Genomic DNA, 15,885 nt, shown 5'->3' on the forward strand with positions numbered 1-15,885 from the left:
CTATATAATTCTAATTAATTTCTCATAAATGTAAAATTAGATTATTATAATAAATATAAATTTTCTGATAATTTTACTCACTAATTAATAATTATTGCGTTATGCGATATTATTTGGCTTGCAATAAACGTTGTGGCTTTCGACATATGTAGTATGAAGAAAATGCATTTCGATGTTTACGTTATTCGTACTATTTGAATGTCTGACTTGGTCATTTTTTATTAAAAAGCACAGAGAAGTCTAAAATAGTATGTGAAAAAAAAAAAAGATTATTGAATTCTGTAGAAAGTATACAATTAATTTACTATGTTATCGTCTTATCGTTAGAATTAAGTGTACCACCACGAATTTTCTTTCGTCTTAAAATAATTTTGGTTGTTAAAATTTCTATATTATATAATTACTATTTGCAGTCATTTTGGAATGTCATTGAGAGGAATAATAGACGCTGGAGCACCTTTAGGAAGTATTTCGACATAGCAATATCTTTAGCCTCTTGATAGTTAGTAATAGTGTTACAAACGTAAGTTCTTAATTTAGATAATCCCTTTGATATAATAGAATATAATAGAAGTCGACCTAAATTACTCGGGGCGCATTTAAGGATTATCGATAAATGTTCACCATTGATAAATGCAGTCATTAGAAGAGGGTCTAGCAGTGGATTATTGACTAGTGACAGAATTATACATATAATATATTGCATATGCTGGTTTTTCATTAATCGATTGCTGTAAATCGCTTCCATATACTTTCATTAAATAAATAAAATGGGGATTACTTTTTGCGCAGCGCAGCTTTCGAGATTTTCCTGCAAGTTTTTTTTTTTTTTTTACATGAGGTGAAAATTATCGCTGAGAATCGATTTTGCGGTGTTCGAGCAAGGGGTGACCTCGAAAAGTGAGGGATCAGTGTAGATTGGCTCGCTTGGGTCGAAACCGCCGCGTCGATCGGTGGATAATCCTACGGCACCCTCCAGACCGGTAGAAGACCGTGGAGCGAGGCGCTGGCTGATGGCATTGCTCATTGATCTCGAGATTGATCTAATTAAACATTTCCTCCTGTTACGATATCCATCGCGAATTAAAGCTTTATATATCGATTATAAATAATTAATTTTTTTTTACATATTTTTTTTACGAAACTTTAAATTTAAAAAATGCACAAAATTATTATTTATTTAATTCTTTACTTACGACGCTTGAAACGGCTTTTGAAGACCCGCCCTCATGAAAGAAAAGTTGTTAACTCGACTGCTGTAAGGATCGTCAGAGTGGCTGCTGCGATTGCACGTCTTGTCGAGTCTGCGGTTTTTCATGATCACCGAATAAACGTATTTTCTGAAACAGTGAATCACTGTTAATTCGCTTAATAGACAGAGACGATGAAATACGCTTAAACCAAGAACTTTGGATATCTTTCATCAATAGTATTATAAATGTATGCTTATTCTAAATTAACCAATGTTCCTAAAAAAACGAAAGGTAAACGAGAGATAAAAATTGTAAAAGCGGTGAAGTATCAGGTTTACCTATAGACGAGCATGGACAGGAGAACGACGGAGGCCAGGAGCACGACGAGGATGCCCACTGCGGTGACCAGGCCGTAGTATTCATTTTGCGTAATACAAATATTTTCCAGTATCTTCGTTTGTCTCTCGACGATGGTGTCTTCCTCGATATCCATTCTTGAGTCGAGTACCTATCAAAATACAGGCGATATTATGATACTGGCCGCGGAATAGAGATGACAACTTTCCATTCCTTCGAAGCGAACACGATCTATCTTGGTACCTCTATCATCTCCCTGACGTGTTCTTCCTCCTCTTCGTTATCCGGTTCATCGCTCGCGGCATCGGTCGAGTTGAAAATCGTCGACGCATTGTTAGAATCGTCGTCCGTCATCGTTATCAGCGACTCCTCGTCCGTGTCCACCGTCGTGTCGTTATTTACGTCCCTTCGCTTTCTGCCGAAAGACGGCTCGCTTCTGCCAGTACCACCGGAGCAATACGCCGGCTGGCAGCCGTCGCGACACGTTCTCACGTTTGCCTCGAATACGAGGAAATTCGATTCGGGTATTTTAAAGGCGTTGAAGCGGGCCTCGAGGCTGTCACCGTCGCGGAGGCGATCCAAACCCGGAAACACGTAGTTGTCCACTGGGCAGCTGCGGAAATTTTTATTTTAATTACAAGTTCGATAGATGATTTGCAGAAATATAATGCAATTTTTTAAAATTATTATGCGTGGCAAGTCTTAAACTAGATCTAGATAAAAAAATGATTTTTAAAAGACAATATAGATAATAGATAATAATAAGCTTTCTTTTTTTTTATTAGAAGGTGTGGTATTTCTTACCCATATCTATCAATCAGTTGAACACTTCTGCCAGAGTAGGGATCTCTTGCGATAACGTTGGTAGCAAATATATCCGTTACGTAATTATACCTATAAAAAACACAACGATTAGAATCCAAGAGTAGTTCTTTTTTTTCCAAGTTTTAAACATGCCAAGTTTTTCATTGTCTACGGGTAAACGTTAATTTTCAAAGTCGACAGAGAGAGGCTGATCGAAGCTATTATGTTGAAAGGTGTACAAAGGGAAATTACCCATCTTGAGCTTCCAGCCTGAAAGTAAGAGGGTCGCCGACAGCGATGGTCGTCGTAGGTCTACCCTGATAGAGAATCAGCAGGCGAACTCTGGAGCTTAGGGTGTTCTCCGCCGGGAGATATTCAATGGGGATAGGAGACCCCGATCTGTAGAGTGCACGTATGAGAAATCCATTAGCGAAATTAGAAATCGTCGACTAATGCGATAAAAATAACGTGAAAGGCGATACTGACAATATACAAATCAATCAATTAACTCTAGTCTCTCTGATGTTCGTTACTTAATAAATTTGTCGCCTTTCTAAATTAATTTTTTAACAAAAGAATTATTAAACAATATGTGTATCATAAACTAAAGTTATAAACAAAATTAAAATATTTTGTAATTAATTCAAACTGCATTAATTTCTTTTAGCAAATAGCAACGCTATATAATTCGTTGGTGTGATATTCTTAAATGATGTTTGGGATTAAAAGTATATAATAAAAGAAATTGTATGAGCGCGCTTGCACCTACATATATTCTCGCATGCGAAGAACAGAGTGTTTCACTTTACTCGCTAATCGTAGATCTACATTAACATGCTAAATTAATGAGCAAAAGGAGTCTAGAATAACGCTGAAACAATATTTTCTCAACGAATACAAAGATGAAGAGTTGTTTATCTGAACTTAAGTACGTTTCGTCTGGATAGAGTAATGTAAAAATATAATTAAGACAAAATTTCACCGAGGAATAGTATCAGTTAAGCTCGCAGAAACGTTTCTTTTGACATAGCTTTATTTATAAGATTCAGTGCCCTGAGGTTCTTATGGCACGTGACGCGTTAAAAATCATACTCTTGGTGCAAGACACGACCTCTCGATCGATATGACCTGGCATACCCGGCACCGATGTAGCCGGATGTGACGACAGCCTCGCCGCGTCCTCGAAACATGCACGTCAGGTTGAACCGTTTGTCCCGTCCAGTTTGCACGTAGTCCGAAAATTGCACCACCACGATGTTCGTCATCGTATCGCCATACTGCACAAGCATCCATCGTTAAAGTTATCAATAAATCTATCCAAGCCGTCAAAGTTATCATTATTATATCTGTCACTGTCAAAACGTTGCGATTTTATTACACACTATCGAGAAAGAAAAGTTTATAAAAAAAAAATTAAATAAATAAAATTAAAATGATTAAAAAGTCGAATTATTGTACGCAGCTTTTATACATCTAATTAAAATCGTCATCGTGAAGTAATTAATTCTTTTACGATTTATACGAATTTCGCTAAACGTAAGCGATGAAAGTTTGCAGCTTGAATTAAATTGCGGAGATTGTTCCGGCGGATCAAGCTGTTAAAACGGAAATGGTCACTCTTACTCGCTGTGTGCCGCACTCGGGGTATCCCTGAGGTCCGCTGATACGGAGCACGTTCACGGTCCCGCCGCTCCCGCGAAAGAAGCATCGGTCGTAGTATCCGTACGTGTAAATTCGTCCGATGAATCCCTCCGGTGTCCTCAGAGTAAACTCCATCCCGTCCTCGCTACAGACTTGACTCACTAAAAGCGCAACAGAGCGTAATTTGCCTGGTGTTTGAGCGATTTTCGAAGAATTGTCGACTAAAGAAGTCCCACGATATGCGCAAGATTAATTAATTTAATAACAAAAAAATTAAAATTAATAAAAATTAATAAAAGAAATTAGATAAAATGCACAAGTTGACTATGCTGTAATGATATAGTGTTAAAAACCGCATGAAATATTTTTCTTATATATTGCATTATTACTTTGTAACAATAATAATTCATATATTTTATTCGTTCCTCAAATACGTTTCAACCTGATTTCCCAATGCTTTCATGCGTGTTTTCCACACATTTCCCAGCCTTAATATCGACATCTTATGCTCAGCGTGGCCGCTTACCGTCTAAACATTCTCCGTCTGCGCCTTGTCGGCCGTTGTTCCTCTCGTAGAAATCGTAATCGGAGCCCGTGTCGTAATAAACCGAATTGCCCATGTCCATGTCCCTGGAGTCCCGATCGCTGAGCTCGCAATTGTCCCTCTCAGCCCCGTAAGGCGCGGCGTACGGCCGGTAATTGAAGGATCTGCAAACGACATTGGGAATTTGCGAGCGTTGTTCAATCGATTGCGCAAACAAACGCCATCAAATCATTCCTAATTCAATTTTAGACCATTCAGGTCACAAACATCCACCGAAATCAATTGTCGAAATTCGCCGTGACTCTGCCGAGGAATATCTTACGTCTTGGCAGGATTGCCTTTTCTTTTGTGTATTAATGTATAACAATCAAATCTTTTTTTCTGATATTAACTATACTATTTTTTCTGTATATTAAAGATATGTTTTCACGCTCTTGTAATAATTATAATCCCGTTATATAATGTATTTCTATTTTCATGGTTATTATGTTACCTGCAAACGAAATCTCTAGCGTCCGCACATTCCCTTTCGCATTGACCGAGCGACGAGGAGGTGGTGTACCGCCTGACAAACGGCTTTCGTACTCTGGTGTGAGTACCAACTTGTCTGAAATTATCCTGCTCGTCGCACCTAGACACTAACGGCGGTCTGCCTATGATAGGTCCACCAGCAGTTCCAAATGGACGAGAGTTGAAAACGCCGCCCTCGCCTATGTATCCACCGCCGACGATACCGCCGTCGCCGTATCCTCCTCCTCCTCCTCCTCCTCCAACAGGCCGTGCTGGACCGTACGGCCCAGCGGCATATTGAGGTCGCGGTTCGGGACCCAAGCTCTGAGGACCGCGAACGTCATCGGCATATCCGTGTGAATACATTCCTGGCGGCGGCGGCGGCGGATATCTGTTTAATCGAATTAAAATATAATTTTTTCCAATAATAAATAATTATGAGAAATTAAATAAGTAGACAAAAAATATTTACTGTCGATACGACTCACCGGTTAGCATAAGGATCTTTGTCGGGGTATCTTCCACTAGCTGGAAAACGATCGATAGGAGATCTGTCGCCCAACGTCATAGGATATCTGTCCATTGGGTCTTCCGGATAAGGATACCGGTCAATCGTATTAGGATATCGATCGTACATGTCGGTGGGGTAACGACTTGGAGTCACCCGAACTCCGTGTATCACGGTAGTCGGATATCGATCATTCGCGGGGTACTTCCCTAGAGTCCCAGCATCTGGATATCTATTTATGCCATTGAGAGGGCGGCGATCTCCTCCTCTAACGGGATATCGATCGGATGTAGGATAACGATCTGTTGGGTAGCGATCTGCTGGATAGCGATCTGCTGGAAAGCGATCTGCTGGATAGCGATCTGCGGGGTAGCGATCTGCGGGGTAACGATCTGCTGGGTAGCGATCTGCGGGATAGCGATCTGCGGGGTAGCGATCTGTGGGGTAACGATCTGCAGGGTAACGATCGGCTGGATAACGGTCTCCAGTAAAATATCTATCAGGAAATCGATCGCCAACAGGATATCTGTCTGGATAATTGTCGGAATCGCCTAAGGGGTACCTGTTATCTGGATATCTGTCATCTAAAGGACGACGATCAGGATATCGGTCAGGATAACGATCAGGAATACGATCTGGGTAACGATTCGGCTTGACGCTGCTAGTATACCCTTTGTCGTAATCGTCCGGATGTCCTAAAAAAAAAACGTTTAAATTTTTAGTTTAAATTAGCTTAGTATTCGAACGTTAAGATTTATGGCGTTTATAAGATAGTTATAGCAGTTGATATTAATAATCCTGTCTGAGTGCTTAAATACATTATGTGTTTAAGAACTTGTCTCATTAAAACAATTTATCTGGCCACTCAGCTTCTCCATGAATAATTACGCAACTTCATATAACATGTCGTCATACGACGATATCACGCTGAATTAATAAAGCGATTCTAACCGGGTCTTCCTAAAGAGGGTCGTCCAAAGTTTGTGTCTTGTCCCAAAGGATCCGGTCTGTATCCAGGGCCATCGCGATCACCGTCTAGATATTGATCTGTTAACACAATGCATCGTTAAACATTCTATTAAATAAACTTGCACGCTACTTCAAAAAATTTTACAAAATGCACGGCACAATCTCGCAGTGACGCAAGTTACGCAACAATACTTACGCATGAGATTCTCATAATAGTCGTAATCGGCATCGTAGATTATCCGGTTACCGTCCCTTTGATTGAATCGGCTCAATCGGCAGGTATGATAATGCTCGGAGTAAACAGCGCTGCGACATTGAAAGCTCGTTTGCCGAAGGCACTCGTCCAGGCACTCGCTAAGGCTGCGTCCGGTGATCTCAGAATGAAACTCTCCGCTTAGGCGCGAGTTCCGATAACGCTGGAAAGCTGTGTCCGGACGACGGCCGTCGGAGAAGAGGTGCGATGACGGACTGCTATCCGGGTATTCGGAGCCGCGCGCTACGGACGGATCTACGCTTCGTAAGTGGGCATTGATAACGAGTTGTGAATCACCAACTGACCATTGTTAATAAAATTTTACGCTTCGTTAAAATATAATAACGTATGATACGGAGTAGAGAAGATCGGTACGTTGACTTCCTCCGTATCTCAGCATAAATAATTAGTAGGCAGCTTCAGAATCGCATATAGAATCAAAATCTTTATTTCACTTATTTATACCGGAACCAAGTTAATAAAATTTCAAGAGGTTTGATAATTAATAAACTTTGATAAATTAAAATATTAGTAACTTGAAGAAGAAATAGTACAATAAAAGCTTGATTTTTGAAAAATTAATTTGGTTAGATAATACCTTGGCAAAGTAATAAATTTTATACAATTTATTGAGAACATTATTACTTACGTAAAGAAACAGATTACCGCAAACTAAAGTGGAGATGGAAGAAAAAAAAAAATTAATATTAAAACTCTGCATATACTCACGATTATCTAAACACACCAGGTCGTAAAAGTGATGACTCGGGCTGCTGCTAACTCCAATGTCGTCCTTTTGCGAGACGGAATCCTCCTCGGATATGACGCACTGTCGCGTTTGCTCGTCAAACTCGACGCTGCGACAGAAATATTTCTCCGCTCGGAGACATAGCGCCTGACACTCGTCCAAAGTGAGATTCGTGTATATATCCACTTCAAACGGGCCGCGCAAACGTTTATTTTCCTCCTTGACGAATACTGCGAGCCCGTCGCATCGCCTTTCAGCTTCAGGAATAAGCCAAAGAAATATTTTTTTCAATTTATAAACTTTAAATTTATTAAATCATGTAATAAATATTACTAATATAATTACGTGCGTGATATTTCTAATATATCTTTACTGTGTTAATTTATGCGTTTTAATATGAGAAAGTTTGTTATGCAGTTTTGTAATAAATACCATTAAGGCAGGTATTTTCCAGATAATCAGAATTTGGGTCGTCCTCCAATAATTCGGGATGTGTTCTTCTAGTGAAACGACTGAGAGAACAGCTCCTTAACGCCGTATCGTATGTCGCCGATCGGCAGACGAAACTGAACTCGTTGAGACACCTAAATGCAAAGTTGAGATGCTATTATTTCTCTTTCACAATGTACTATAACTTTTAATCTTCCCACGTACATACCTGTCCTCACAGTCGGTTCTATTAGCAGCGCTGACTTCTTTGATGTCTGTCAAGGGGAGCTTTAGCTTTTTTCTTGGATGCCTCTCGAACACGTAACGACGATTTGGACATTCCCTTTCTATTCTGTCGGCTAAAAAGTCGACAAAAAGAGAGACAACGTCAATTGCAAGCAAAGAGAAATTATTATAGACAAACAAAAACTATGTTATAATTTAAAAAAAAAAAAAAAAAAAAAAAAAAAAAATTAATTTTCTTTTTGTAAAAAATAGTTTATTATATTTTTACTTGAAATGTATGGAAAGAACGACGTCGAGCGAAGCGAATTAGCGGATGGCTGTTTTAATTAATGAAATGCATCTCGGGGCATATTTTTTTCTGTTCGCTGCACAGATACTCACACGCTAGACACACTTCGGTGAAGTGTACACTATTCGGTACGAGCATGAGATTTCCGATACCCTCCGGCTGCGCCTGTTCCCTCGTTAAATAGCAAGTACTCTCTTCGTACTCGGCGGCGCCGCTGAAAGACGCGATTCTGCTACCGGGCTGGAAGTCGAAGCTCGTACAGGCGCGGACCAGATTGTTCGTCGCCGTTCTGTCACGAAGACAAAGCTCTTGACATTTTTCCAGAACCCTAAAAGGTGGCGCCGAGTCCCGTACCTATCGTAAAACGGAATTTTAACGTTCTTTATCGTGGTTACTGTCGCCCAGCGACTTTTCCCATTTTTCGCGACAGCTGCATCATGGAATTGCGGAAAATTGAAATTCAAAGAGCGATCCTCGTGCGATCGATCATCCTCGCGCGAAATGGCGCACGGATGAGAGATCGTTGTAGCTAAAATTGAATGCGTAAATCGGAAAATTTGAGACTCGAAGCATCACACCTGTCACAAATATTTCACTAACGGTGCGAGTAAAAAAACAACGCGATAAATGAAAGTTGAATTTTACTTGAAACTATTTCTAAAATTATTGCGATCTTACCACATCGTCGTCGAAACCTTGAAGCTGCTGGTCCGGAAGTCTCTCGTAAACCACCCTCCCCAAACCACCGTTGCAGGTCGTTTGCGCTGAAACTGGAATGATTTTTCTCGTTAGCGCATTGTTCGTCGGTCAAACGTGCGACGGATTTGTTCCCGATATATTATTTATATACTATTTTATGTGAAACAACGCGAGGATTATTATTTCCTATTCACATAAAATTGAGTCCACTTCCTTTTTGGCTGACGAACACGCACACGCATTTCGATTTTATCAACGTGACGTTTTCATGCCATAAGTGGCACACGGATAGTGACACAATACCGACCAACAGTTTCGCAACAGTACGACGTGGAATTTCTCGATTCGTTTGCTCGCACATTCGTGGAATTATTTAACTGCATGCAAATTCCAAATAGCGGAGCAAATTTTAAAAAATATAATTTAGAATTTGCAGCTTGTCGTGTGCTGAATAGAAAATCTAAATAAGACTTTTCATTTTAATTCCAAGCAAAACCTTTCTGTTAACTTTTGAAAGATAAAACATGTGAATAATATATTGTATATTATTATAAATCTATTATGTCTGTCAAATTCTATTAAAGAGAATTAGTAAAAAAATGTTTTTGTGGTGTTCTTACCATTGATCAATAGATTTAACGCGATGAGAATCCAAATAACTGGCAGCATATTAATTGATCTGTGAGTTCTCCCCATCGTGACAATAAAATGTAGACTACTACTATGTCGTGTACATGCCAATCGCTGTTATAATCTGAAAATAAACGATTCAATATTAAAATCAAATTTATTTAAAAAATAAAAGAAAAAAGAAACCGTACATAGAGCAAATAAAACAGTTATCGCCTACTTGGTTGTTTTTGGAAATCGCTTGAATGTTTCTTCCAAATTTCCCTGGAGAATCAAGTATAACGAACGCGAAAAACCAGGTTTTGTTTCTCGTGTAAGAGGATACATACAAAAAAAAAAAAAAAAAAAAAAAAAAAAATTGAAATACAGATAAAGCTACTATCGAGAGTCATTTGTTCTGACCGATAGACATTTGTATCTGTGCACGTACTCGAGATACGTGTGTGCACAGCGGGGACAACGTACTAAACTTTACAGGATTCCTGACGAGCACTCAACCTAAACATCTACACCCTGTCCCTCTCGCACGCTCATGTACGTACGTGACTACCAAAAGACCAGCACACGCCCGTAAGGGCAACGAAGCGTGATTCCAACTTTCAGGCATTACATTATTAGCCGGTTGCCATTATCTATCCGGTTATCGTGATTGACGTAGGAAAGCGCCGGTTCAATCATCGGAAACGAGAGAACAAACAGAAATCATCTTCTCGCGAGCCCAGTGATTTATTTATTATTTGTTTCATTCATAAAAGAAAAAGAAAAAGAAAAAAAAAAAAAAAAAGAAAAAATTAATTTATATTTAAATATTTTAGAGTAATTGCATTAATATTTCCTTTTCTTTATATCAGTATTTTCACGTTGACCGAGTCAAAGCTGGCACGCTGAAATATGCACGTGAGAATAAATCACGGTAATTGAATTATTTATTTGATATTACATTTTGCGCGTTATGAAATTCTCGACAATATGCAATATAAATGATCGTCTTTATCGGTTCGCAATTTTGTCTATTAATATCGCGGTGCAACTCGAGTGAGTGCCCATAGCGACAATAAAATGTTTGCGATATCGACAGCGTAAAGAGGATTTTATTATCGGTGTAATTTATGTTTACTCGTTGATGCGCGAGCGTACTTGTTTCGTGACGAGTGCCAATTACTATGGCCATGACTCGTCCACCGATTGTGTCTCACCGGCGTTCGTCGTGCAGAGCACGCTGCTTATTAATCGCGTTATGGTTTATCGCCTCGGTAATTGCATCTGCCACCAGCAACGCGGTATAAAAGCTCGTACCGATGTTAATATCATCGGCCGAGGGAGAAAATTATGGCGTCCGCTCGTCACAATTCATGTATATAATATTACGCCGTGCGAAATTACATTTCTGCAATTGTCCTCGCCGGATTGCCGAATTTATAACGTGCCACTCATCGTATGCAAAATTATTTCGGAAAATTACTCGGATTAAGGTAATTAAACACGCCGCCGGTGCGCGCGAGCGGAGGCCAATTAAAAACCTCTGCGGCCGGAAAAGACGTTGAAAAAAAAAAAAAAAATAAATGATTCTCTCACACGGAAAGTTTAGTTCTCGCCGTCGTCTCCATCAATTTTTTTTCCACGGTCGTAGTAGAATCGGCAATTAGAAAATATGAAACTTTTACATCGAGCGCTTCAGATCTCATGCCGCTATAATGCCTGCGAACAAGTAGAAAAAAAAAAAAAAAAAAAAAAAAAGAGGAGTTGGTTGTTTCGGAAAACAAAGGAGCGTATGAGAATCGTTGCCGGCGCAATTCGGGGCTTTGGGGGAATCGTCACCGGCCTTTTGAAAGCTTACTTTCTGCAGCTTGCTTTTCACGGCGAGCTTCCACCGCAAAATCTATTGTCGCGGTACTTTGAACCCTATTGGTAACGCGGACGGCATTGTTGCGTGCGTATCCGCGTCGAACCGGGAATGAATTTGGTCATTGTTGTGTGACGTTCGTGTTAATGGAACTTTCGCACGCAACGACAAATTATTATCTAGCGGTGCACCGTGCCAATTCCGCTGAGATTCACCCGGGATGCTGCGCCGGATGCGACGACGTGGCGAGGAGAAGGTGCGAAATCGCGGCTAACTTCTCGTCTGAAAATCGACCGTCCACGTCGATTGAACGCATCATCACGCGAGACCGTGCGGAACATCTTCGCGGCACACGCATCCTTACAATTGCGTAACGATCTTCCTAATGATTACCGTGATTGCGGCAATACGAACGTCTACTGCGCTTCACCGCGTTAATCGCTACGTCATTGGAATATTTAATTAATTTCAAAGTCATGCAAGCGGCTATTTTATTCTCACTTGTTACACGAGCATAATATGATGATGATGATGATGATGCGAGCGAAGCTCTGTGCAATATTTTTTTTTTTTCCTCGCGATTGTATAACGAAAAGGATTACCCACCGTGTGTTTGTTGAAAATTTATTAGAAGCCCCGAGTGAAGAGTCTTGGATTTTCTCAAGTGAATTTCTCAAGCAACTTATCGATCCAATAAATCTTTTTTCGAGGAAGTTATAACGGGACACGAGGACGCTGGAGATTGGTAAAATAAATTTGTCCCCATGAGATTCGATCTTCCGTTGGCCCTTAGAATAGGGGGTTATAAAACTACAAATCTAGCAATTACGAATATTTAAAGCAAATTAATTTCTCTGCGTCAGCTTTGTGTCGCTCGACGTTTGAATAGAAAGACTCTCCATTGTATGGAAGAAAAAGAAAGAAAGATAGAGAACGTTATCTTACCCTGGGGAGAACAGGCTTCTTCGACCTCGTTTTTCTCGTCGCGAGCTTTTGGTCTCTTCGGCGCGGCGACGGTGTGCCCGAAAAGAGGCTAGGGGAGGCACAAATCTGGTGGGATGCTGCGCTTCGGAGTGGTTCTTGCGAGGTTCGTCGATTACGCGCGAGAAAGAGGCGTGCGAACGTACGGCGAAATCACGCGTGCGGCGAGAATGGCACCCGTAATCAAACTGACGGTTGAAATCGACGGAAAGAGTGGAAATAATAGACACTTGTGCACCAGGGAAGCGGAGAGACAGAGAGAGAGCGAGAGAGAGAGATAAAGAAGACAAAAGTAAATCGCGCATTGCCGATGAGCGCGCCCCCGCAACATGGCCGCGTGACACAAACCGTAGGGGGCCCGTGAAGCGCAGGGCCTGGACAGGTGGGGTCGCCACGTCCGACTTCTCTGGCCTTGCACGCACCGGAAGAGGATCTATTGTGTCCTCGGTTTCCGTGGGCACCTTCCGGGAAGACGAAAGAGACGCGACCGCGCAGAGGGGGCCATCCAGCGCGGGAGCTGCCGAGTAACATCCAGCGGGGTTCTCGTCACCGAGGCCGATTTGCGGCGGAATCATGGATTAGAGACTCCCGGCCGAGGTCAACCAAGAGAGATCACGCCGTCAAAGGGAGTCAACGAGCCGCTGAACGATCTGGATAAAACCAGCCGGGGCGATCGAGTATCCCAACGCAGAAGCTCTTTTGTTCGCCATATTGGGTATGATGAGAGTACATTAGCTTGAGAATTTTTTTTTTTTCTTCGAAATATACAAGTATGTATAAATTTTTATTTATGGGTAAAATCAAAGTTTTATCAGAAATTATTTCATCACGAAAGAGAAAGAAAGAGAGTACGTGAAATTCAGTGATAACGGTACATGTCACTCCTCGTAAATTATGGTTCTAATAATGATCTTGAGATATTTCCTTTCTTTACGGGACGTCCTTTCTTGTGTCTCCACAAAGAGCATTATACTTAAGAGATACCTTTTTCTCTTGAGACAGCAAATAACGACGCTTCCGCGGAGTCTGAAATATAGAAGGAGGTGAAAAGATAAAAGAACGTAATAAATCTCTCTCTTACAGAGCTCCTGATATGTTTTTTCTCTCAATATTCTTTTATGTAATAATGATAATGACAATAATGGTTATTTGAGGTTGCATCTACGAAATTCACTTTTCCTGTAGCTATAAATATTGTTATACATGTGATAACTGATAGGAGCGAAAAATTCGATACATTTTTTTTTAATTAAATAAGCGTTGCAATTATTTTATCGTTTTGCTTTAATTATTTTACATAAATATTATTTCATTAATACGCGTGCTCAAACATCTACGGATGGCGTCATTTTCCGGAAGATTTTCCACGAATTTATAATCGTTACAATAATTTTATATTGTTTATGCTCAATTAATATTGAAATAATATTTAAAACATCATTGTAATGCACATTTGTTAAATAAAACATATTATACGTAAGCATCGCTGGGAACAATTTTCTCTGGCAACTTTTTTTTTTTTTTTTTTTTTTTTTTTTTTATCGCAATCGCGAGAATTTTTTGCTTATTTTGTATAATTAAATTTTATTCGTAATTTCGTTTATCGTGTAATTAAATTAAGTATTTTTATACGTGAGAATCGGGCTCGCGTTCGAGCTTTTGAAATTGGCGGTACCGTGTTACATGATGACCAACCGCACAGAGTGCGTGTTCGCTCTGGATTCTTGTTGCGTGAATGTATATACGTACGTACTTGAGGAAGAAGCTCGATAATAGCGATATATAGCTTCGTGAATTTAGCTGACGCCAGGATGCAATCGCCCGTCGCCCGCGGACTGTAATGAGATCGCTTCATTATTGCGTGAGACCGTAAAGGATTGCATTCGCGGAAGGCAGGGCGCATTTTTCTCCTCTCGCGCGACTTGTGAGAGTGAGCCGAGGTAAGTGCTCAGGATCTTCGAGGACGATTCCGCGACTTCGTTTTTGCGGCCACATATCGATTCGCGACCTGCTTACGGCGATGCCGTGCTTAATGATACTTAATCGTCAATTAAGGTGTTCCCCGAGGAACATTTGCGATTCGCGAGCGTTTTGAGGTTAAAAAATTAATGACGTTTGCAGGATACGCTTTACGGTAACGAGTCGCTATACTTTTACACTTGTTACGTTTCAGTTAAGTACGTGAAGAATTTCTGGACACTTGGGTGCTGAACGAGGAATAAAAAAAGGCCATCATGCCGCTCAGCGCAGGTAATAATTGCTGTTTTAATTATTAAGAAACATCTTGTACCGTTCTGCCAATATTTTATTTCCAAACTAACCTGCTGTGTCGTTTGTTGCAGATATATCCACGGCTCTCCACTTGCTGGAACATGTGCAGGAACGAGTGGAGGACTGCGACGATCCCAAGTTACAAATGCATACGTCGCAAGACTTGAAGTCATTGATTTCTCTGCTGGAGGATCCAGTATTTCGCAGTATAGTCTCTATTCAAGACTCATTGATTGAATTGAACACACAATTGACGCATCATCCATCTATCTTGCCTGGTGACTTTGATATCAATATCAGTGGGCAGCTGGAGCTTTCTGTTCCAAGTACCCCAGTCCAGCCCCTTGGACCTAACATGTATCAAGATCTGTATCAAGATAGCAGCGAACTGGAAGATCAGAGAGTTCCTGTTGCTCCATTGCTGCACAGCAGTAGCGAGGACACTAGTGCACAGGTAATTTTGCATTGTTAAATTTATTTTGCAAAGCTTAGCGATGTACTTTTTATTAAAAGATCTATTAATATTGTTTTATAGGTTACTAGCCCCAGTCTTGTGTCAGAAGTCATGGGGATGCCGCCAATAACCACTCCTACTTATGCAAAGGAGTTTAAAAAAGTAATCGAGGCCGCAGCAAAAGGGCGACAGATATTTACAGTGCAAGTAAGTTTTACATTTTTTATCAGGTATACAATTTTTTTTTTTTTTTTTTTACGACATATTTAGAATTTAGCTCCGTTAAGATTTTATATTTATTTTTTATGTACAGAAATAAATTTTTTTAATCACGTTTAGAGTTTTTCTGCTAATCGAGATGTTATATTTTTCTAGCTATATAAACCGGAAGGTACCAGCTTGGGATTTAGCGTGGTCGGACTTCGAAGCAAGGACAAAGGCGAGCTTGGCATATTCCTGCAAGAGATACAACCGAACGGTATCGCCGGCTGGTGAGTCACACTTTTCATTTATTAG

At 40.4% G+C, this 15,885-nt stretch overlaps 2 protein-coding genes across 7 annotated transcripts in view; one reads left to right on the plus strand and one right to left on the minus strand.

Annotated features, from left to right (window-relative positions):
* Positions 1-43: 43 nt before the first annotated feature.
* On the minus strand, positions 44-13,467 carry Nompa (no mechanoreceptor potential A). Of its 5 annotated transcripts, none has more exons than XM_070658817.1 (20): positions 12,609-13,467; positions 9,811-9,944; positions 9,170-9,261; positions 8,584-8,845; positions 8,186-8,315; positions 7,960-8,111; positions 7,509-7,784; positions 6,723-7,022; positions 6,509-6,604; positions 5,538-6,252; positions 5,033-5,440; positions 4,522-4,703; positions 3,978-4,156; positions 3,483-3,631; positions 2,607-2,753; positions 2,355-2,444; positions 1,794-2,163; positions 1,532-1,701; positions 1,197-1,340; positions 44-1,061 (listed from the first exon to the last, which is right to left on the minus strand). In XM_070658817.1, the coding sequence occupies exons 2-20, from the start codon at positions 9,884-9,886 to the stop codon at positions 833-835; spliced, it is 4,167 nt and encodes a 1,388-aa protein (XP_070514918.1). In that variant the 5' UTR covers positions 9,887-9,944; positions 12,609-13,467; the 3' UTR covers positions 44-832. The 5 variants fall into 5 exon arrangements, with proteins under 5 accessions (XP_070514918.1, XP_070514920.1, XP_070514917.1 ...); XM_070658819.1 differs by having other exon boundaries at positions 44-1,043; positions 3,492-3,631; positions 6,723-7,034; XM_070658816.1 differs by having other exon boundaries at positions 3,492-3,631; positions 6,723-7,034.
* An 883-nt stretch (positions 13,468-14,350) lies between these two features.
* LOC139103789 (multiple PDZ domain protein) overlaps positions 14,351-15,885 on the plus strand; it is an 89,038-nt gene continuing 87,503 nt past the window's right edge. For both annotated transcript variants that reach the window (XM_070658776.1, XM_070658777.1), the window contains exons 1-5: positions 14,351-14,584; positions 14,818-14,894; positions 14,987-15,369; positions 15,451-15,576; positions 15,745-15,860. In XM_070658776.1, coding sequence (XP_070514877.1) covers positions 14,879-14,894; positions 14,987-15,369; positions 15,451-15,576; positions 15,745-15,860 — 641 coding nt within the window. In that variant the 5' untranslated portion in view covers positions 14,351-14,584; positions 14,818-14,878. The remainder of the gene's footprint in view (positions 14,585-14,817; positions 14,895-14,986; positions 15,370-15,450; positions 15,577-15,744; positions 15,861-15,885) is intronic.

The sequence above is a fragment of the Cardiocondyla obscurior genome, linkage group LG07, assembly GCF_019399895.1.
Source record: "Cardiocondyla obscurior isolate alpha-2009 linkage group LG07, Cobs3.1, whole genome shotgun sequence".
Lineage (NCBI taxonomy): Eukaryota > Metazoa > Arthropoda > Insecta > Hymenoptera > Formicidae > Cardiocondyla > Cardiocondyla obscurior.